At 35.6% G+C, this 25,013-nt stretch overlaps 1 protein-coding gene and 1 long non-coding RNA gene across 2 annotated transcripts; one reads left to right on the forward strand and one right to left on the reverse strand.

Annotated features, from left to right (window-relative positions):
• Positions 1-829: 829 nt before the first annotated feature.
• LOC122312952 lies at positions 830-16,124 on the reverse strand. The gene is made up of 2 exons (XR_006243244.1): positions 15,600-16,124; positions 830-4,860 (listed from the first exon to the last, which is right to left on the reverse strand). It is a non-coding gene; the product is annotated as an uncharacterized LOC122312952 (long non-coding RNA).
• Positions 16,125-20,971: 4,847 nt separating this feature from the next.
• LOC122314167 (probable serine/threonine-protein kinase At1g01540) lies at positions 20,972-24,735 on the forward strand. The gene is made up of 8 exons (XM_043129580.1): positions 20,972-21,529; positions 22,699-22,800; positions 22,937-23,059; positions 23,169-23,330; positions 23,476-23,602; positions 23,758-23,967; positions 24,072-24,180; positions 24,544-24,735. Exons 1-8 carry the CDS (start codon positions 21,006-21,008, stop codon positions 24,621-24,623), a joined length of 1,437 nt encoding a protein of 478 aa, XP_042985514.1. The 5' UTR covers positions 20,972-21,005; the 3' UTR covers positions 24,624-24,735.
• The last annotated feature ends 278 nt before the right edge of the window (positions 24,736-25,013 follow it).

Below are 25,013 nucleotides of genomic sequence, written 5' to 3' on the forward strand. Positions count from 1 at the left end.
AAAGCCCGGAAAACTGATTTTTCTTTTTAGAGGGTCCATATGATAAATATCAAACATTAATATGATCCCCATCAATCCCCATCAACAGTGCAGTGAACCGTTTGCTTGTTTTTACATAAAACTCATGTCGTTAATACACATATATGCATGTTTAGGAATAAGATCAGAGTGGGAATTCCCTTGAAGTGGATTCTCTCGACTCTCGTTATCAATTGTTCTGTTCTATATGCACTGAAAAAAATTCCGATCTGAAGATTTTCATCTCATAAATTATGAAGTCATACGTGTCTAGCTAGGATTCTAAACGTATATCCTTGTTAGAGACCTCACCAATGGTAGGAGGAGCGGCAATGATGCCCTAGGAGATCTGGGTTGGAGAAGAAATGAAAGGAAGTAGAAGGAACGGAATTGAAGTCTTGGGAACTGGCCACAACATCGTTTGGAGTTTTTTGGGCTAAACGCAATGTTTGGGATGTAGGAGTTCGAGTCAGCACCTATATTGAAGCATTCATCACTGCGTTTCATATAAAAAGCAATGTTCGGGATACGGGAGTTCAAGTTAGCACCTATATTGAAGCATTCATCATTGCGTTTCATTTATATGAAATGCAAAGTTAAGGGCTTTGACCTTACTCTATCTTTATGTTATTTTATGTCTTCACCGTTATTTTATCTTTCTTATTTCATGCATGACAATTCTGTTAGAATATCAATACTGTGTATAAGGAAGAAGACAAACCAAAAGGACTAGCTAGGCAGAACTTAGAATATTCTAGACTAATTTGGGAGGTTGGTTTGCCTCAAACAGACCCATGGCTACTCGTATGAATGAATGAAATTCTTCCATATATATTTTTCCCTTCAACCTCTTGTCCATTGTTCTTGAATATTGCCATTTCTTTATTCTCTATTACATTCATCCACCATATCTTCTAGTAAGGTCCTAACATTTGGTATCTAGAGCCTTCATCCTAACGGTAGAGGGTACATGCTCCAAGTAGCCTCAAGATGCACTCCAACAACAGGTGGATTCCTAGGAAGAAGCCATGCAAAACATTAATGGAAGCTTAGATCAACTTAATGAAAGGGTAGAGCAACTTACTGATATGATGAGAACAATAATGCAACACAAAAATGATAAGAGAAATCCTTCAAACCGGTCTGTCTATTTTTATTCAACAAATAGCCCTCCAATAACAGCCGTCCATGTAAGTTTTCTATTTTACATACTGTGCATTTATCTACACCTGATCAACAACTCATCACAGCCCTTCCTCCCATGCCCTCCTTTGTCTTCCACCAAAGCAACCAACACAACAAAAGTGCAAAAAACACAGAGTTGATTTACCTGGTTTATCTTTGACGGACCTTTTCATTGAGCCACGATGGAGCTTGACCAGTTTGAAGGAGTTCGAGGGTATTGCAATACCGATTGGAAGGGTCCACAAACTATACATGTCCATGGAATTTCGATCTTACTGAAAGAAATTGCGAAAAAAGGAAAAAGAAAGCTATATCGATGGGAATGGTCTAGAAACTATATGAAAGAGGCGAACGATGGTAGCCAACTCTCGCATGTGTGGCCATACCTGTAGAAACTCGATTTCTGAGTTTCTTGAGTTTCTTTGCCATTGCATTTGCTTTCAATTTCTGATATCTATACATAAATGTTCTCTTTGGTCTTTGAATACTTATGGCTTGTTTACATTGAGTGCATAAATATGAAATTCAGTGTTTGAATACTTCGGCTAGTGTTTTTTATAACACTCGTTTAAGTCTCCTAACTGTTTGACGAAAGTCAGTCTTTAAAATACTGAGGAAGGGGTTTTGTAGGGGATTCGCAGGGGAAATGGGTTTCGTAGTTTATGTTGCTCACGAGTGAAGTGATTTTTTGTAACGTCCCAAACCCAAAACTATAAACGGACAGAGTTCCGTCTATATTATTGTAACTTTCTCCCTGTTTACAACATGTATCATATACATAACTTCCAAAGTATTCACAATTATAATACAATGATCCTCACCAACATATTTACAAGTTCGGCTAGAGTAATTAAATTCTCAAATATTTATAAAACAGATACTCCAACAAAAACTATAAAATAACTAAAATATGATCAAAAGAACACTCTTTGTACAATCAAAACAATCTCCAAGTAACAAAGTCCTCCATCCACAAAAATTCAAACCTCAAGTGATCAAACCAAGTCTCCTTTGAAATCTTTAGTTCAATAGCTATCACTTTAAATGGAGGAACTTTCTAAAATACTAAAAAATATATGAAATGAAGTGATGAGCTACCACATGCTCAGTAAGTAGCAATTTAATGGGGGTGTGAGAGATAATAATTTTCTTCACTATATGAGAGTGAATGAGTTCTCAACAAAATAATGTGAGCAATACAATTTCATTTCAACTTTTATATTTAGCCAAATATCATATTCAAGGCCACATAATAATGGGAAATAACCAATATACCACAAAGATATCAGCCATGAAGACATCATGCCGCAATGGGCATGAAATATATCATAAAGATATCAATGAACGTCAAATATGTCACAAATACATTTATATCATGGACTCAAGAATAAATAGCATGCTCACCTTTAACCTTCAATTTGATAAGACATATAACATTTTTCAACCATTCCAACCATCACAAAATTTGCACAAATCCCACAAGTCAAGCAAAAAATAGCATATGTATGTGCAATCCAAAGTTTACTCAAGTTTGAAATATAACACCAAAGTACACCATTCCAAACAAAACCAATTATTTATTTTTGTAAAAACCCATTAAAGAGCCACTTACTTGATTTATGCCTAAAAAGTCACGATATTCTTTCACCAACATCACTCGGAACCTATATCAAGGTTATTATAATCAGTCAACTTCAACATTAACAATTATCTCTCTAAATTCTAAAATTTCACACCATCCTTAATAGCATGAATTTAGACTTATTCTAAACGATCATCCTTCAAAATTGAATAAACTCCCAATTTCTAGGTTGTAATTAAGCTTCTAGACAGCAAGTAAACTGCTTCTATTTGCTTAATAAACCAACCTAAATAACGTCTATAATCACCCATATAACGGTGACACAACCTAGATTACTTCTAGCTAATAACCACCACCATAGTTGATTAACTTCATATTCCATACACCCTAACAACATAATCCAATAAGTATATTCTAAAAAATTCACAACTCCAAAATTCACAACTTTATCTACAAATTTTAGTAAATCAACCAATTTTCAAGGATAAGAAATTACCTAAAACTGTCGCTGGTGGAGATGAAACAACACAAACTAGTGGTTGTGAGAGGAGGTTACCGAGATAGAGATATAGAGAAATGAGTATTGATCAGCTTATAATTTCATCTTCCAAGTGTAGAAGCTGTCAAAGTAATATAAGGGTAAATCCCAAAATTGAATTCACAGGGACAATGGGAATTAAGCAAACTTCTTATAATCACAAGATAAAATATTGACGTTTATGGTGACAAGAAATTTTGAAAAGAAGAAAGTCTTGAACTAAAATGAAGACTATTTACTAAGGAAGTGTGGACTAAATTAAGAGTATAATTAGTTGCTGTTTTGGAAGTTCTAACTCGAATTAAACTGAAAATAAAGGTAAATATATGCTTCTAAAATTACCAAAACTAAGAGGTTTAGAGAAAGTGTGTAGCAAATGAATTAAAATTGTAAGAAACAATAAAACAAACACTTGGGATGTAATTTTTACCCACTGATTTAGCGATAGATTTACTTCTCTTTTCATTTTCTCTCAACCGTGCTCCCATTTCTAGAAGTCATGGTCGGATAATATAGCAATGAACCATAATTTTTAACCTAACAAAACTACTTGACAGATTATATAACAATTGTAAAATAGTGAAAGAAAGCCATCAAAGTCTTGTTACTTGTTCAAGTATCAATTGTGTCTTTACATCTACAACTAATTTAAATCAAGAATAAAGAACTTCAATCATTTCTAGATGTAAACTGAAATTTCATCCAACAAATTAATCATTGAAATCACATAACATTGAAAAAAATCCACCCCAAAACAGTTATAGGTTACTCATTGAATCCCAAACCCAAAATCTAGCATATCATCTCTAAATTAGTAAGATGCTAAAAAATGATAAACCCTAACATTTTAAGTTGCTGTAGGAAAATAAATGCAAAAGAATAATCAAATGCTGAATCCCCAACATCTGCAATAATCAAAAATGTAAAGCTCAAATGAAATAAAACCAGCCAAAAACCAATATTTGAAAGGTCTGGAACGGAAACTTAAACTAAAATGCTGAATCCCAAATATCTAAGATGAACGAAAACGTAAAACCCAAAAAAAAAAAAAAAAAATCAAACAAGCTGCCCCTCGTTTCGTCTGAACCAATAAACTAAGAAAAGAAAAAAAAATAACTCTCAAGTGAGAGAGAGATAGAGAGAGAGAGAGTTGCGACCGACTCCAAAGGAAAACTAAAAACTAGAAAAATAAAATCTCAAACTGAGAGAGAGAGAGTTGCGACCGACTCCAAAAGAAAACTAAAAACTAAAAAAATAAAATCTCAAACCGAGAGAGCTGGAGAGAGCTTCCGCCGACTTCACCTCAGCCTATAATACTAGAAAAATGAATAAATCCCTAATCCCCTCTTTTGTCCGTGCATGATCCTCTGCATTTTGGGAGACAAGCTGCTGTGCGTGAGTTGGAGGCCACTACATGCTGCTCATTTTTGTTCTTTTCTCATTGATTGGTTCCCATTAGATTGGTTTCCACCAAACCCATAATTAGTTCCTCTATTTCCTCATAGGTCCACACTCTTTATTTCCTTCCATAAATGCCCTACAATATATATATAAAAAAATGATATTATAGTTTAATTATTTCAAGGGCAAATATGAGACTTTGATGTGCAAAATATTAGCATCAATAAATTTTTTCATTAAGTGTTAAAATTTGATGCATAATTAAGTGTTCAACCCTTCTTTGATGTAATAAATCACTCACTAAAACAACTTAATTATGCATTTCTAACACTTCATCAAATATATGTACTGTTTAGAGAGAAAGAGAAATATATGTGTATATGGCATGGTTTAGAGAGTGAGAGAAAAGAAAATAACAAATAAAAGTAATATATGTATGTATATGTATATACGGAGGTTAGAGAGAGAGAGAGAAAGAGAGGGAGATGATTTGAGATATAGATATGGTGGAGAGAGAGAGAGAGAGAGAGAGAGAGAATCGGTGGGTGGAAGAAAAGAAGGTGCTTTGTGTGTGTGAGAGAATTGACGAGAGAGACAAAATGATGGGAGGAAAAGAAATGATTTAATCGGTGGGTTGAGAGATATAGAGGTGGGGGAATGTACAAGAGTTTCTGGGAAGGGAGGGGAAATTCTGGGAAGAAAGGGGAAGGTATGGGAAAGGGGTGGAGAAAAAGAAAGAAAAAGAAAAGGGTGGGGGAGGCTTGGCCATTACACATGGGATGGGCCACCTTCCTTTTTTTTTCTTTTTTTCTTTTTTTTTGGGCTATTACAATCTTTCCTCCTTCAAGAAATTTCATTCCCGAAATTTGATATATTATCCATAGAAAATAATTGAGGATCTTTCACTTGCATTTCATTCTCTCGTTCCTATGATGCTTCTTGTAAGGTTTGATTTCTCCAAAGAACTTTTACAAATCTTATAGTTTTGGAGTGTAACACTTGCTCTTTGGAATCCACAATCTAAATTGGGGTTTCTTCATATGACAAATCTTCTTGAATTTCCAATTGTTCATATTGCAATATATTCGAAGGATTGGATACATATTTCCGTAACATGGAGGCTTGAAAAACATTGTGTATTCTAGAAAGTGCAGGAGGTAATGCCACTTGATAAGTCACTCAACCGACTTGTCCCAAAATCTCAAACGGTCCAACATAATGGGGACTCAACTTTCCTTGCTTACCAAATCTCATAATACCCTTCATTGGGGCAACTCGTATAAATACTTTATCTCCAACCTCAAATTCTAACTTTTTCCTATGTTTGTCTGCATAACTCTTTTGTCTACTTTGAACCATTTGCAATTGGTTCCAAATTAAACTTATCTTTTCACAAGTCTGCTCTACAATCTCAGGACCTAAAATTTTTCTTTGACCAACTTCGTCCCAACAAAGAGGAGATCTACATTTCCTCCCATAAAGAGCCTCATAAGATGCCATACCAATGCTTGCCTGGTAACTTTTATTATAAGCGAACTCAACTAAAGGTAAATGTTCAGTCCAACTCCCTTTGAAATCTATCACACAAGCTCTTAACATATCCTCCAAGATTTGGATAGTTCTCTTAGACTATCCATCTGTTTGCGGGTGAAATGCTGTACTAAAAGTTAATCTTGTACTTAAGGCTCGTTGCAATTTACTCCAAATTTGTGAGGTAAAACATGGATCTCTGTCTGTAACGTTGGTTATTGGCACACCGTGTAACCTTACAATCTCTTTTATATAAATTTGTGCAAACTTGTCGAGGGGATAGTTCACCTTGATTGGAATAAAATGCGCTAATTTTGTCAGTCTATCCACCACTACCCAAATTGCATCTTGTCCTTTATTTGACTTCAGTAACTCTAACACAAAATCTGTAGTTCTCACTTCCATTCTGGAATAGGAAGTGGTTGCAATAAACCTCAAGGTCGTTGGTGTTCCACTTTCACTTGTTGACACGTTAAACATTGTTCTACAAATCTGGCCATTTCTTATTTCATGTTATTCTACCAATATGTGCCCCGAATATCCTTTTACATTTTTGTATTCCCTGGGTGTATGGTATAACGAGAATTATAGGCCTCTTCTAAAATTTGTCCTTTTATTTCTGGATCATTTGGCACACATCATCTATCTCTAAATCTCAAAATTCCATCATCTGAAATGTTGAATTTAGATTTCTTTCCACTTCGTATTTCCTCCATGATCTTTAGAAATTTTGCATCATTGCCTTGACTCTCTTTAATTTTCTTAATCAAAGTAGCTTGTACACTTAATCTGGTTAGATAAGATCTAACATTCTCAACCAAAATCTCAATCTCATACCTCTCTAAATTGAACATGATTTGCCTCTGAGTGGTCACAAAAGTAGCAGTAACACTAAAGAATTTCCTACTGAGTGCATTTGCCACTACATTCGCCTTATTAGGGTGGTAGTTGATCATACAATCATAATCCTTAATTAACTCTAACCACCTCAGTTGCCTCATATTTAATTCTTTTTGAGTAAACAGATATTTTAGACTTTGTGATTAGTGTAAATTTCGCACTTTTCACTATATAAATAATGCTTCCAAATCTTCAATGCAAATACTGCAACAACTAGCTCTAAATCATGAGTAGGATAATTAAATTCATAAATCTTCAACTTCCAGGAAGCATATGAAATCACTTTTTTTTGTTGCATCAACACACAACCTAATCCTTTATATGAGGCATCATTATAAATGACAAAATTTCTAGAATCTGAGGGTATGGCTAATACCGGGGTAGTAACTAACGTATGCTTAAGCTCTTGAAAACTACTCTTGCATTCATCATTCCACACGAACTTCGCATTTTTCCTAGTTAGTTGAGTCAATGGCACTGCTATACGAGAAAATCCCTCCATAAATCTCCTATAATAACCCGCTAGACCTAAGAAACTTCGAAGTTCACTCACATTAGTAGGCCTAGTCCACGTAGTCACAGCCTCAATCTTACTAGGGTCTACCATAATTCCATCTTTGGATACCACATGTCCTAGGAAAGCAACTTGACCCAACCAAACTCACATTTCTTTAATTTGGCATACAATTGTCTGTCCTTCAAAATTTGGAGTACCAACCTTAAATGACCTTCATGTTCCTCCTGACTCTTAGAATACACCAAAATATCATCAATAAAGACAATTATATTGATCTAGATACTCTTGAAAAACTCTATTCATTAAATCTATGAAAGCAGTTGGGGCATTGGTCAACCCAAATGGCATAACTAAAAATACATAGTGCCATATCTAATACTAAAAGTTGTCTTTGGCACATCTTCCCTTTTCACCTTCAACTGATGATATCTTGAACGAAGTTCAATCTTAGAAAATACTTGAGCTCCTTGTAATTGATCAAATAAGTCACCAATGCGAGGAATGGGGTACTTATTCCTTATGGTAACTTTATTTAACTCACGGTAGTCTATGTATAATCTCACACTCCCATCCTTTTTCTTCAAGAATAATATTGGAGCTCCCCAAGGTGATACACTCGGACGAATATACCCCTTATCTAATAAGTCTTGCAATTGTTCTTTAAGTTCCTTTAACTCCATTGGTGCCATTCGATAAGGTGCCTTAGAAATAGGATTGGTACCAGAAGTAAGATCAACAGAAAAATCTATCTCGATTCGGGGGTAATCTAGGTAAATCCTCAGGAAATACTTCAGGAAAATCTCTAACTATAGGTATATCCACAAGTTTCAAATCTTCTTTTTGAACATCTACTATGCTAACCAAGAACCAATAACATCATTTCCTAACTGTTTGGTATATGTGTTAACACTTGAAGCCAATATAAGGACGTAATCCATCACTCAAACCCTTCTGAAATTTTTTAACTCTTTTCCCTTCATTCGGGATCAAGTGAGGGGCAAAACGGGAGAATTCAGTAAACTTAGCAGCATATTGCTCTACAGTCATGTGCCCTTGAACTAATTTTGCAAACTCACTTTCCTTTTGATCCTTTACCACTTCAAGATAGTAGTTTTTATTAAAAGCTTCCTTGAATTTATCCCAAGTAATGGCGATGTCTTCGCCAAGTTCTTCTTTTAATAGCAATTATGTACTATCCCACCATCTCTCAGCAGCGTCCTCTAAGGTGAAAGTGGCATATTGAACCTTCAGTGTGTTAGTGCAGTTCAACATTTTTAACAGTTTATTCATCCTCAATAACCATTTTTCAGCTACCATAGGATCTGGTTCTCTAGAAAAGGTAGGAGGGTTGTGTCTCTTAAATTCGCCAAAAGAGCAACTATTTTTCATATTTTCATGTCTTTTTGTACTCTGTAAAATTGTAGAATAGATTCTATCTACCACATCATCAATTTCATCCGTTTCTATCCCAACGCATATATTGTCCTCTATATTAAATTATGGGGCCAAAATTTCAACCATAAACCTCTTCTTATGTTTCGATGGCATATTAACCTATTTTATTATCAAAATGGGTTATATTAGTACGAGCACAATAATAGGTCCAGCACACCATACTATACTAGCATTTATCAACATCAATCAACCCTCAATCAACTTTAGACTACAATTAACCAAACTATCATTGTCTATTGGCATCCAAACCAAAATATAATGAAGATCAAGTCTAGACACTGGTTTATTTAACCAACTCTTCAACTGAAATCACCATCCTTCCCTAAATGTCTACATAATCATAAACCTAAGCTCTGATACCACCTTTGTAACGCCCCAAACTCAAAACTATAAACGGATAGAGTTTTATCTATATTATTATAACTTTCATCCTATTTACAACATGTATCATATCCATAACTTTCAAAATATTCACAACTATAATACAATGATCCTCACCAACATATTTACAAGTTCAGCTAGATCCATTAAATTCTCAAATATTTACAAAACAGATACTCCAACAAAAACTATAAAATAACTAAAATATGATCAAAAGAACACTCTCTATACAATCAAAACCATCTCCAAGTAACAAAACCCTCAATCCACAAAAATTTCAACCTCAAGTGATCAAACCAAGTCCTCTTTGGAATCTTTAGTTCAACAGCTATCACTTTAAATGGAGGAACTTTCTACAACACTGAAAAATATATGAAATGAAGTGGTGAACTACCACATGCTCAGTAAGTAGCAATTTAATGGGGGTGTGGCAGTTGATAATTTTTTTTACCATAGAGAGTGACTGAATTCTCAACAAAATAATGTTAGCAATACAATTTCATCTCAGCTTTTATAGTCAGCCAAATATTATATTTAAGGCCACATGATAATAGGAAATAACCAATATACCATAAAGATATCATACCACGAAGACATTATGCCCTGAGGGGCATCAAATATACCGCAAAGATGTCAAGGGACGTCGAATATGTCACAAAGACATTTATATCATGGGCTCAAGAATAAATAGCATGCTCACCTTTAACCTTCAATTTGATAAGACATATAACATTTTTCAACCATTCCAACCATTACAAAATTTGCACAAATCCCACAAGCCAAGCCAAAATATATGATTGTGCACAAATCCAAAGTTTACTCATGTTTAAAATATAATACTAAAGTGCACCATTCCAAACAAAACCAACCATTTCTTTTTGTAAAAACCTATTAAAGAGCCACTTACTTGATCTATGCTTAAAAAGTCACGATATTCTTTTGCCAACATCCCTCGGAACCTATATCAAGGTTATTATAATCGGTCAATTTCAACTCTAACAATTATCTCTCTAAATTCTAAAATTTCACACCATTCTTAATAACATGAATTGAGACTTATTCTAAAAGATTATCCTTCAAATTTGAATAAACTCGCAATTTCTAGGTTGTAATTAAGCTTTTGGATAGCAAGTAAACTACCTCTATTTCCTTAATAGTCCAACCTAAATAATGTCTATACTCACCAAAAAACAGTGATACAACTTAGATTAATTCTAGGTAATACCCACCACCAATAGTTGAATATTAACTTCATATTCCATACACTCTAACAACGTAATCCAATAAGTATATTTTCAAAAGTTTACAACTCCAAAATGAACAACTCTATCTACAAATTTCACAAAAAAATCAATTTTCAAGGATAAGAAATTACTTAAAACTATCGCTAGTGGTGATGAATCAACACAAACTAGTGGCTGTGAAAGGAGGTTACCGAGGTAGAGATATGGAGAAAGGAGTATATGCATTGTTTAGAGAGAGAGAGAGAGAGAGAGAAATATGTGTGTGTGTGTGTGTGTATGGCACGGTTTAGAGAGTGAGAGAAAATAAAATAACAAATGAAAGTAATATATGTATGTATATGTATATACGGAAGGTTATAGAGAGAGAGAGAGAGAGAGAGATGATTTGAGATATAGATATGATGGGTAGAGAGAGAGAGAGAGAGAGAGAGAGAGAGAGAGAGAATTGGTGGGTAGAAGAAAAGAAGGTGGTGTGTGTGTGAGAGAGAGAATTGACGAGAGAGATGAAATGATGGGGGGAAAAGAAATGATTTAATCGGTGGGTTGAGGGATATAGAGGTGGGGGAATGTACGAGAGTTTCTGGGAAAGGAGGTGAAATTATGAGAAGAAAGGGGAAGGTATGGGAATTTTTTTTTTTGGGGGGGGGGGGGGGAGGGTGGGAGAAAAAGATAAGAATGGGAGAGGCTAAGCCATTATGCATGGGCTGGGCCACCCTTTTTTTTTTGGGTGCTATTACATTTCTAATAATTTTTTATTGTAGTTCGAGGAGGTGAAACCGGTGCAAATGGACAGTGGGTCTGTGATCGATGGAAGAGGGAAGAAGTAAAGATGAAAGGGATGGGGTCGTGGGTGAAATCTGTGTCTTACAATTGATTTATTCTGTGTGTTGCAAATGATCTATTCTGTGTGGTTGAGAGTATTGAAATTATTGTGTTATTTCTGACGTGGTAGCAGCTGATAGGAGGGCTGCTCTACTTCATATAACAGCCTGACTGCTTAGAAGCGGTTCTGAAATGATAATGTTAATAGAGAAATAGTCGGTCTTGAGGGGGAACAGTTCCATAATAGGGGTATGTTTACAAGGGGAGTTCATTTGGTTTCCCTTATTTTGATGGTGACAACCCCACAGGGTGGGTATTTAAAGCCAAACAATATTTTGACTTTCATCAAACACCTCTTGTGCAGAGGTTTTTTATGGCCTCATACAATATAGGGGGAGAGGTCTTGGTTTGGTACCAAGATGCAGTGGAATCTGGACAGTTTACATCATGGGAGACATTTGTGAGAGCATTGTTATTACGTTTTGAACCAATGGCCTACGATGACCTTATGGAAGCACTCACAAGACTCAAGCAAACTTCCTAAGTAGCTACCTATAAGGCACAATTTGAGGCATTGTCGAACAAATTACGAGGGCTGTCTGAACATCACAAGCTTAGTTGTTTTATGAGTGGGCTGAACGATGATATCTGTTTGCCCAAACAAATGCTCAACCCCATCAATCTTGGCACTGCCTCTAGGTTTGCCAAGATATAGGAGGAATACCTATCCTCAGCTAGAAGAGTTTCTAGATCTGGTCTAAAGAAGTTTTTTGCAAAACCTGGAAATTTTCCTCCATTTGGTCAATCAAGTGACAGTAGTTTTAAGCCCACTAGATACACTCATCTCAATAGAAAAATTTCCTCCACCTTAATGGATGAAAAGCGTCGGAAGGGGTTTTACTATCACTACGAGGAGAAATGGAACCCTGCTCACGTATGTAAGTCCCTAAAAGTTTATGTATTACAAGGGTAAGATGAAGTGGAAGATAAAGGGGTAGTGGGCGATGAAGAACCTGGAGTTAGAATTGTGGAAATTGGTGGAACATCATGAACAGTACCAGCTGTATCAATGGAAAAAGAACAAGAAATTTCACTTAATGCAATTTTGGGAACCCCAAGTGCTAATACCATGAGACTTCTATGAAGAATTGGTCAAAAATAAGTTATTGTCTTAATCGATTCAGGGTGCACCCACAATTTCATGGACGCTTCTTTTGCACTAAAATCCAAGCTCAGAGTTGATAAGACCAAAACGCTATCAGTTTGAATAGCAAATGGGGATTTGATCCAAAGTGGGGGATACTGCAGCAATGTGAGAACCAAGCTACAAGGTACACTAATTAACCCTTCTTTCTACGTTTTATCATTGCGTGGTTGTGATATTGTTTTGGGGTTAGTTGGTTGGTGACTTTGGGCCCTATTATTTGGGACTTCTCTACATTAATAATGGAGTTTGCATATGGGGGAAAGAGAGTCAGTTTAAAAGGGTTAAGCCCTTCAGGTCTATGAATTGAGGGTAGTACCAAGGCCTTCTTACATTCACTAAGTAGAGGGAATGGGATTTTATTGTAATTACTAGGCACTGAGCTGGGACAGCAGCCCAATACAGTACCTTAGGATGTTCAAAACATCCTTAACGAGTTATAGCAAGTCTTCAAGACACCAAAAGGGTTGCCCCCCATAGATCCCATGACCATAGAATCATCTTGAAAGAGGGAACTCAACCAATTTTGACTAGGCCCTATCTTTATCTGTATTATCAAAAGGCTGAGATTGAAAAATTAATTTTTGAATTACTTACCATTGGGGTAATTAGGTCGAGTAACAGTCCCTTTTCATCCCTTGTATTATTAGTAAGGGAAGACGACGAAAGTTGGTGTTTATGTGTGGATTACAAAGCACTTAACTAGGAGACAATTAAGGACAAGTTCCCGATACTAGTAATTGATGAATTTTTAGAAGAATTATATGGCTCAGTTGTTTTCTCTAAACTGGATTTGCACTCTAGTTATCATCAGATCAGAGTAGCCCCAAAAAATGTGCCCAAAATAGCTTTTAGAACACACGAGGGACATTATGAGTTCCTTGTAATGCCCTTCGGGCTCACTAGCGCCCCATTTACTTTTCAGGGCCTTATGAACACCATATTTCATCCATTTTTTAGACACTTTGTGCTTGTGTTTTTCGACGACATTTTGGTTTACAACAAGTAATGGGATGAGCATTTGGGTTACCTTCATTAGGTTTTAGACGTTCTGAACAACTACAAGTTATATGCAAAACTCTTGAAGTGTAGGTTTGGAGTCAAGGAGATCAACTATTTGGGGCATATAATCAGTTTAGAAGGTGTTAAAGTTGATCCTTCTAAAGTAGCAGCAATGTTGGATTGGCCAACACTAGCTAATGTTAAATCACTTCGTGGTTTTTTGGGCTTAACGGGTTATTACCCTAAATTCATAAAACACTATAATTTAATAGCAGCACCAATCACTCATCTGCTTAAAAAGAATGCATTTTGTGTGGATTGAAGATGCTAATATGGCATTCTTAGAGCTGAAACAAGTTGTATCCTAACCCCTAGTTTTAAGGTTACCCAATTTTTCACACCCCTTCACTATTGAATGCGATGCAAAAGGCAGGGGCATAGGAGCAGTGTTAATGCAGTTCAATCAACCTATCGCCTTTTTGAGCAAGGCTTTAAAGGGTAAGGCCCTAATGTTATCCACGTACGATAAGGAATTTTTTGCAGTAGTGACATCAGTTCAAAAGTGGTGGCCTTATTTGCTTGGCCAATCCTTTGTTATTAAGACGGACCAGCAAGCCTTAAAGTACCTTTTGGAATAATGAGTGGGCAAGGGGGCTCAACAAAAATTACTTAGCAAACTGCTGGGCTATGATTTCACAATTACTTACAAGAAGGGCCGGGAGAACAAGGTAGCTAACGCCTTTTCCTGAAGGGTTGACGAAGTGGTTAATCCACAAGGGTTATTGGCCACGATATCCTTTCCTAATCTTGAATGGGTTGAAGAACTAAAGTCCAGTTATAGTGATTCATCTGAAATGAGGGATCTAATTACTAGGCTCTTATGTAACTTAGATGCACCCAAGGGTTACCATTTATAGCAGGGATTGATTATTAAGAATGGTAGAATTGTTATTGTTCCAGATTTTACTTTTAAAACTAAAGTATTGCACTATATTCATGATGACCTTTTAGCTGGCTATTCGGGGTATTTAAAAACATGTCACAGGGCAAAGAGAGACTTTATATGGAAGGGCATGATGCGAGACATAAAGCGGATGGTTCGGGAGTGCCTATTGTGTCAGTCTATCAAGAATGAAACTACTCATCTAGCAGGGTTACTGAAACCCCTGCCCATCCCACAACAACCTTGGACTGACATTTCAATATAATTCATCAAAGGATTGCCAAAGTCCTGGGAGTTTGATGTAATAGTGGTGGTTGTGGATCGTCACACTAAGTTTGGGCACTTCATACCCTTAGCCCACCCGTACACTACTTCTATAGTGGCTGATTTATTCATAAAGCACGCTTTCAAATTACATAGGATACCTAAGCTGATTGTATCTAATAGGGATCTAGTGTTTGTAAGCAGCTTTTAGAAAGCCCTTTTCACACTACAGGGATCATCACTCAATTACAGTTCGATCTAACACCCCCAAAGTGATGGCCAAACTGAAGCACTCAACAAGTGCATGGAGGGCTACTCAGATGCTACACAGGAGGGAAATCGACCAAATGGGAATAGTGGCTTGCCTTAGCAAAATGGTGGTACAATACATCCTATCATGCATCTACTACTAAACTCATCCCATTTGAATTTGTGTATGGCTACCCCCCCCCCCCCTCATTTTTTATGTTCTATGTGCACCGAATAATGAATTAGTTGACAAGTTATTATGCACAAGGGAACAAACCCTTTAGTTACTTAAGCAAAATTTACAGGAAGCACAACATTGTATGAAATACTATGCAGATCAAAAAAGAATAGAAAGAGAATTTACAGAGGGAGATTGGGAGTGCCTGAGCCTGCAGCCCTACAGGCAAGCTTCCATGGCCACCAGACGCAACTTGAAGCACTCACCTCGTTGGTATGGGCCCTTCCAGGTCAAGCAAAGGATCAGATCTGTTTCATATCGCCTTGATCTACCCATTACGGCAAAGATCCACCCCACCTTTCATGTTTCTTGCTTAAAGAAAATGGTGGGAACCCAAGTCTAGCCTGTATCGACGCTGCCCTCGATTGATGCACATGGAGAGATCCTCTCAGAGCCTGAAGCCATCGTCTATCGTCGCATACGTCACCAAGGGAATAGACCCCTCACGGAGATCCTGGTGAAATGGAGTGGAACGACAATCGAAGATAATACCTAGGAAAACCTTTGGAGGCTTAGGCACCTTTACCTGCACCTTTTGGGCAAAGTGCTCTAAGGAGGGGAGCTTGTTAGGAACCTCACCGACGGCAATAGGAGCAACGAGGATGCCCTAGGAGATCTGGGTTGGAGAAGAAATGAAATGAAGCAAAGGGAACTGAACTAAAGGAAGTCGAACTGAAGTGAAGTCTTAAGGGGAATTGGCCACGACATCGTTTGGAGTTTGCTGGGCTAAACGCAGCATTTGGGTTGCAGCCGTAGGGCTGTAATCGAGCCGAGCTGAGCCGAGTTTTGGCTTGCTGAGCTTGGCTCGACTCAAAATACTCAAGCCCAAACTCGAGATTTTTTTTAATTTTTTGTTTGAGCTCGACTCGATAAGCTAAAATCTCAACTCGAGCTCGAGCTCGAGCTCGAGCTCGTCCCACAAATACGTTCGAGTCGAGCTGGGCTCGAGCTCGAGTTCGAACTTGAATTGTTTTTTTAATACGATTTAATAATTAATAAATAAAATAAATAAATAAATAAGAACTAATATTGAATTTATACAACTAATAAGTAGAACCTCTTTTCAATTATAAAATTTTAAAAAATTTATAAATAATTAATATCTAACTAATTGATATTTATCCAAAATAACAATATATTATATGCCTACATATATTATTAATACATACACTTAATATGATAGAATATATCTATTTCATATATCGTTTCCACATACTGGTATATGAAATTATTAAATTTTATCAACTAATTATTATACAAATTATAAAATATACCTATGAAATATATTTACTATATAGACACAAGTAATTAGAATACATATTATATATTTAATTATAAAAGTGGCATGCTTATATTATTAGCTAATACATATATATATGCATAGGTGTATGTATATATTTATTACTATATGAATGAGTTTTAATCGAGTCGAGCTAACGAGTCGAGTTGATCATAAACGAGCGAGCCTAAATGAGTCTTAGTCAAGTTGAGTCGAGTTTTGTCGAGTATGTGTCATTTACAAATTGAGCGACTATTTTCTTTAACGAACGAGCGCTTTTTTTTTCACGAGTCGAGTTCGATTCGAGTTTAACCAAGCGAGTACTGAGCGATCTATCGAACAGACTGGTTCATTTACAGCCCTAGATGCGGGAGTTCAAGTTAGCACCTTCATTCAAGCGTTCAACACTACGTTTCATTTATATGAAATGCAACGTTAAAGGCGTGACCCTTACTCTATCTTTATGTTATTTTATGTCTTTCACCATTATTTTATCTTTCTTATTTCATATAAGATAATTTTGTTAGAATATCAATACTGTATATAGGGAAGAAAAAAAACCAAAAGGACTAGGTAGAAATTAGAATATTCTAGACTAATTTGGGTGGTTGGGTTGCCTCGAACAGAACCATGGCTACTCGTATGAATGAATGAAATTCTTCCCTAGTTTTCCTTCCAGCTTCTCGTCTATTGTTCTTGAATATTGCCATTTCTTCATTCTCTGTTACGTTCAGCCACCATATCTTCCAACAAGGTCCTAGCATACCTTTTTTGTGATGAATATATATGCTTCTGATTTCTCCATATCAATTATAAACTTTGTTTAGGGTTTGAATCTCACAAAACAAATTGTTCCTTTGCATATTTATGATGTGGTTGTAATGGGGTCAATCACAAGTGACACTATATTATATGTGTGATGTACGGTAATCTGACTAGCTCGATGTGTATTGTTTTTCTTCCCAGATTCATGCACAAACACACGTATTGAGGATTGATTTGTAGTCTCAAGGGATGCATGCATTGCAGTGAAAAATGGTTGGGATATATATGAAATATTCAAATTTGGAATGCCCACAAATTAAGCACCTAATCATCATCAAAAGGCTTACCTACATTTCCCCCGATCAACAGTGCATGTTGTAGCTACCAATTGCTTTAGGCAATGAAATGTTTGGTGGAATTCAAGATGTTAGACTTAATAGGGGTGTAGAATCGGGCCGGATTTTTTTCTAGTCTAGTCAGAAACCCTGAATTCGGGTAGGTAAGATAAACCCAAATTCAGTTATGGATCCGATTTTGCAATCTGGGTATCCGTAATCGAATCCAGTTCTTTTTTCCTAATCTATGCTTCCAAAATGAGAGGAACAAAGCTTCTGCTTCCAATCCAGTTAATCCAATTTAGATAATGAAAATAAAATGTGTAAAGTAATACCCAGAAGAGAAAAGGTAACAAACCTTGAAGGAACATATATTTCATTAGCAAAAAAAAAAAAGTGAAAACAGAAAGAATTTAAGAAAACCACCAAATTTAGTTTTTCGTATAAGAGTACCAACAATGAACATTACCTCTACAACGATAGCATTAACGGCTTCCAGAAAAAAGAAGTGGGTAAAATTGATGATCAACAATAATTTATTTTAGAAATTAATATTTTACATTGTGATGTAACAATAATATTATTTATTTTGCATTGTTATTTATTTTATTTTTAAAAAAAATCTTTTAAAAAGTGATCCGCCTGGATTATTTTCAAATTAATCTAAGTGAATAACCGTCCGATTTTTAGAATCTGGATCTAGTTACACACCCCTAGGATTGAACACATCACAGCCATGATTAATATGCAATTCGGAGTTAGAATCAAGAGTAGTACTGCAATCAGTACATGAGCTTTCGCAAAGGACATACATATATATATAAAATATGCATGAATGACCTTCAAGACAATGAAGCATGTTTTTTGGATGACAGGCACTTATAATAAACACCATCACTTTGGATACGAGCTCTTCGTTTTAGAGATTTTCAACGAATTTGTTTTTTAAAGGTGACAATCCTCCAATTTTATTGATTAAACTACTTTGGATGTTTGAATTGACTAGTTTGTTCATGTTATTGTTGGTTTCTTTGGTACTCATTTGTCTTTATTGTGGCGGACTCCTTAGCAAAGGAGGGTGCACAGTGTGTCGATATGTTTTATTCGTATATTTAGAATCTTCCTCGTGATATTAAAGGCCTTGCTAAACTTGACAAATTGGATTTAGCCTACATTTGTATTTAGTTTCATTGCTGGGGCTTGTTCACGTATTTCAGGTTTGGTTTATTATTTCTTTTGCTAGGCATGTTTATAGGTTTTTCTAGGCAAGTTTTTGTTTCTCTAGGCTTGTTTAGTGGTTCTTAGGTTTGTTTAGAGTTGTTTCTGTTTTGGTTTTTTGGGTGGTTTGTGTTTTTTTTTTTTTTTTTTTTTTTAATGTAATCTCTCGTATGTTTTCTTATTTTACATGAGTATTTCTCTATCATAAATGATGTCCCTTTTAATAAACTTAAGACGGGATCACTATTAGACATGTCTTATTTAAATATCATTTTTTTTATGTTGTATGTACTACGTAGATTAATTTTTAGTCAAGTCCGTATAATTCTAAATATCAAATTTGAAAATTATTTTCTAAAGTTCTCGTAAATCCAAAACCCCATATATTAATGTCGACAAAACCTCAAACGTTAACTATCAATATAATTATCTTTTGAAGTCCGCAAATTCCTAAACATCAAATCTAAAAATTATTTCTTAAAAGTTTACATATATCCAAAACTTCATATTTTAAAGTCTATAGAACCTCAAATCTGACTTTGATGCCAATTTTAACGTCTTGATGGAAGTCTCTAATCACATGATCTATATTCTAAATTAAATGTCTAGTCAATAATATAATTAGAGGCCTATTAGAATTTTGTAAAGAATAAAAACTTTTTATTTTTAAATAATATGAGATCTCATTCATCATCTATCTTTATCCTTATTATGGGTATCACATATATCTGATAATAATTATTTAGGATAAGCCGAAAATTTTCAATGGTAGTAGTGCTGGGGTTTTCTATTTTAGATGACCTGAAATCGTGTCAGTCACCTGTGATTTGCTTAAAAAAAAAGTTTTGTTCCACGCAAACTTAGTACTATTTGATTGTCTTTTCATAATCTTAAAAATTTATTCACAACTTTATCATATATCTGATTGGTGTTCTTAGCCTTTACAGTTATCCTGCCAAAAGTGCGTAGCTTTGGGATGCAACTATAGTGATAAATACTGTTTGTATACCATTTCATATGCTCTCTTGATAATGCAGGCTCCTGGTGGAAGGCCTGGCTTCGGCCGTGGGCGCGGCTATGGTGCAGCTGATCCCCCAAGTTTAAGTTTTGCTTGAAGTTACTAATTTTGTTCTTTGGAGTTCATGGTTTCTGAACTAGGGTCATTATCACATTCCCATGGTGTATTCTTTTCATAGTTTAAAAAGATCTATATATGCTTAATTTGACGTCTTTTGATAAGGAATGAGACAATCATGTGCTTCATCTTGGTATATACATTTTTTTCAGGGGGTTTAATATCCCTGGACCCTGCAGGCTATGTTCCAAGGGCTCCCAACTTCATGCATTCACATGTATTAAACATGATGGAAAAGGATGGTTCGACAGCCTTATCATTGCAAATGGCATGTCACCAAGTCGGTAACGTGGATCATGATGTATCTTCCACACCGGCCGTACGTTTGCAAGAACTCAATTCAAATAAATGCTTATTTCAAAATTTTATCAAAGAGAAGTACTGCTAATATCAAATCGGCATTTTTTGGCTTCAAAATTCAAACTCAATATCTTGAACATAAGAAATTGTAAAATTTAAAAAATAAAAAAAGGATTAGAACCCCTTGTTGATGTGATCTACCACGTCAAAGGTGGAAACCCCGTAACGTGATTGGCTGATTGCATATTTGTTAGAGGAGGCAAATAGCTATTGGTTCATTCACTAAAAATATAATATATATATATGAACTTAGAACTTATATATGCTGGCCAACTATTATATATTTTCCCGCTGCTCTCGCCGATTAGTTTGCAACTTAGAATTTCAATTTTCGAGCCCGGAGAGTTCTAGCTGACCTCTACCTCTTCTAGCTTTGTAATTTTTATAGCTTTTGCAAACGCTAAGCTCTTGGTTTACATTTTTTGCAGCCGATCCCTATCATGTCTTTTACCGATATTGTTATGAGAAAGCTCTCTAAGCATACCTCCTTCTTTGGCCTTCCATTATGGGTTTTGATAGTATCTCTTATTGCTTTCTTCCTTGTTCTCATTGTTGCCATCCTATCACTTTACTTCGTCTTTTGTCGTCGCCGAAAATCCTACAAAGGTAGCAACTTCTGTTTAACCATTCCTGTCCCTTCCAAGCATCGTCATTACGATAGTCAGAGCATGTCTTCCCTCGATAGGAGGTTGCTTTCACGTCATATGCACGAGTCCGAGATGAGCAATCGGTGGTATTTGGAACATCATGCTGCTTTTTCTGATGATATGGAGAAATTTGCTATGTACTTGCCGGGGGCTAAGGAGGTTTGGAGGGGAAGCAAGTTTAGTCTAAGGGATATTGAGATGGCCACGAATGGGTTGGCAAAGGCAAATGTGATCGGAAGTGGGGATTATGGGGCTGTTTATCGTGGAATTTTGTTGGATAAGACGCCCGTGGCCGTGAAGAAGCTTGTTAGTGTCAGGTAATTATAACCCAGTTCTTGCTATTAATTGATTCTCCCAATAGAATTATGGGTTTGAATACAGGCTAAAGTAGTTCATATACAAGTATAAATATGATTAATCTGACTGTTAAGCTAATATATATGATGATCAGAATTTATGTTTGTTACTTGTTTTTTTTGCTATTCTGGCTTAATATTTATTGATGCTAGCTAGAGAATGGCTGTGTGTATGTATATTATACACACACACACAAAGAGGCATTGCTACTTTTGGGAGTTAAAGCGAAGTTGAATTATATTAACTTTCGGTGTAAGCATGGTGATATATATAATAGGTGCTGCTCCCATAAATATCATGTTTTATGTAATATATTTCTGAAGTTTATAACATTATACGTACACATCAATCAATATATCATGATCTTTTTGGTTCAGGTGTCCTCTTCAAACAGTGGTTTCTTGATGATGATCTATATGATCTAGTGATCTCTCTGAACCATTTACTTTTGGCCAACCAAAACTACTTAAGAAACATACTTCAGAATCCTAATTTGTATACCATCTCTTCGTGTTCTTCTTATCAGCTTCTGTCCTTTGAAATTCGAATAAAACTGTAAAATCTAATTAAGTTTTTGCCTCACCAAAATTACGTAATTCATTTATATAGAAGCTTTGTACAGTTACAGTAGTACAGTGTTTGAATTTCAAATGATAGATTACAAGAGATAATTAACGATAGATTACAAGAGATAAGGATAAATTATAATCTAAACTGATTGATTGCCTTGTGATTGAGGTTTGAGTTGCTTATAATCTTTATCTGATGATCAATCTTGATCAGGAGTAACCGTAATATATCCTTGACAAAAACAAACAGGTTGCATACAATTTTGCAAGCAGATTTAGTGAAAATGAATATTTGCTGCCTGAGTAAGACAGGCCAACAATGTCAGGTTTTTGAGCATGATTTCTAATCATAGGCTAGTTAGGTTTGGATGCTGATTTTTTCATTTTATAATTCTGATGCCGGAAATGATTTGGACCATAATAGATTGACCCCCGAAACATGTACTGAATTGTAATTCTATGCATGCATGCTTAGAGTCTTCAACCAAATCTTATTTTTGAGTCGAAATGAACCATATTATATGTGATTCATTCATGGAATATTCATGAATAACCATTAGTTGCAAAGCTGAGGGCTTCATAGCAGAAATGGAGGCATTTGGGCAAGTTAGGCACAAGAATCTGGTCAATTTGCTTGGATACTGCAGTGAAGGAACTTACAGGTATCATCTTTTTGGTTTCTTATAGGATAAGTCATTTTAATTTTGTTTTTTCTGACTTAAATATTATGAGAATGTTTTTGCCATTATTAAGTGATTTAGATTTTCAAACACTAAATTTAACTTTCTTTTCTGTCAGGATGCTTGTATATGAGTATGTGGATAATGGTAATCTGTTCCAGTGGCTTCATGAAAATCCAGAAAAAGTCAGTCCTCTAACATGGAGTATAAGGGTTAAAATTATCCGAGGAATTGCAAAAGGGTGAGATGTAGAATCCTAAATCTACGATGCATCTATTATTTCAATATTCCTCGTTACGAGTTTACGCTGACATGAGTTCAAATGAATGTGTTTTTTTTTTTTTTGGCAGATTAGCCTACCTTCATGAGGACCTTGAACCTAAAGTTATACACAGATGCCTAAAATCCAGCAATATACTGCTTGATCACAAATGGAATCCAAAGATAACCGATTTCGGCCTTGCTAGGCTTTTTGGTCCCGAGTGGAATCGCATAATAATGGAAACATTAGGGTCAGATCTCTGCTATAGCTTTATGAACAATATAAATATACATGAAATGTGATAATCTATAGCATATATATCCTTTTTATTATTATTATTGTTTTCGAATTGATCTGGACATTGAAAGTGAAAAGTAGTACTACTCTCCATGCAGTTATGTAGCTCCAGAATATGATTCAACTGATGCATTCACTGAGAAGATCGATGTATATAGCTTCGGGATACTTGTCATGGAGATCATCTCTGGGAGGACCCCTGTAGATAGCCTTCATGATCCCCAAGTATGTATATATAGCTACCTAGCTAACTAATTTGGAACATGATTTGGCTGGTTTTATTCATATATTTTACTAATTTTAAATAACAAGAAGTAATTTATGATCTTATACGTACATTACTAGATCATGAATTTGACTGACTTGACGTACTATTGCAGCCATATTTGATTGAGTGGTTAAAGTCAATGGTTGCAAATCGTAAAGTTGATTATGTGGTGGATCCTAAATTGCAAGAAATGCCTTCTTCAAAGGAACTCAAGCGGATTATTTTGGTTGCTCTTCGATGTGTGGATCCTAATATAAATGATAGGCCTAAAATGGGAGATGTTCTTCACATGCTCGAGCCTTGTGATATGTTACTCACTGATGTAAGAGCAATCTGTTTCTTCTGAAATGCATGTCCTCTATCCCTTTTCTCTCTCTCTCTCTTGACAATTCCACTTTCCCTTGTTTCTTATGTATACTATTTAAGGATCGCAGCCGGATAATGAGAGAAACTTCTTGTTGCAATGATCACCCAGAAAAAAGTTTAGCTCTCTCCGTATCAGGTGGTGGTGGATCACCTAACACAACAAATAAAGGTGAAAGCAGCTTCCCAAAGTTACCATTTAATGACCATTTTGAAAATGAAGAATAATACTCATTCATCTTATACTACATATTTTATATATTAAAATATTATTTTTTATTTTTTTATTTCATTTTATTTTTATTAAATTAATTAAATTATTTTATTTTTCATTTATATATTATATATTTATTATAAAAAAATAAAATAAATTAAAATAAATATGATACGTAAAATGTAAAGATAATAAGAAAAATTTCTTTAAAAATTATCATAATTATATGACCGTGGAGGTCATCAATGACTTGGAGGCCGTATGTCTGGGTCTCCGCGTCTCTCTCTGATTGATCTCTTGCAGAATCACGTCATGTCACAGGTACTGGCAGTACGTCAAAGCCTTCAAGGGAACATCATCAATGGGCAACCTGTCCTCAGCCGGCTGCCTCAGGTAATTAGGAACAATCAAGCTGGCTTTTCTTCTCATGCATGAACAAATGGCATGATATTAATTGGTAGAATTCCGGTACTGTAATTCCTTTGGCTTAGTCAACGAGATGGTCACATTGGAAGTGCATATATATATATATATATATATGGAAGTGCATATATATATATATATATTCCTCTAAAATGATCATGATTGGCAATCCCCTCAAGTCATTCTGAACAAGTAATATAGCATATATTATATATATTCTCTGGCGCCACCACATGATGATCTCTGTAATTGATCTCTCTAACCACGGTTTTTCTTCATTATAAACGAGTACAACGGAGCTCCTCCTTTGTCACCACCAAACTCACCCAAGGCCCAAGTGGACCTCCAGGATACCCATCATGATCGCC

This window comes from Carya illinoinensis, chromosome 6 (genome assembly GCF_018687715.1).
Source record: "Carya illinoinensis cultivar Pawnee chromosome 6, C.illinoinensisPawnee_v1, whole genome shotgun sequence".
Classification (NCBI taxonomy): Eukaryota; Viridiplantae; Streptophyta; class Magnoliopsida; order Fagales; family Juglandaceae; genus Carya; species Carya illinoinensis.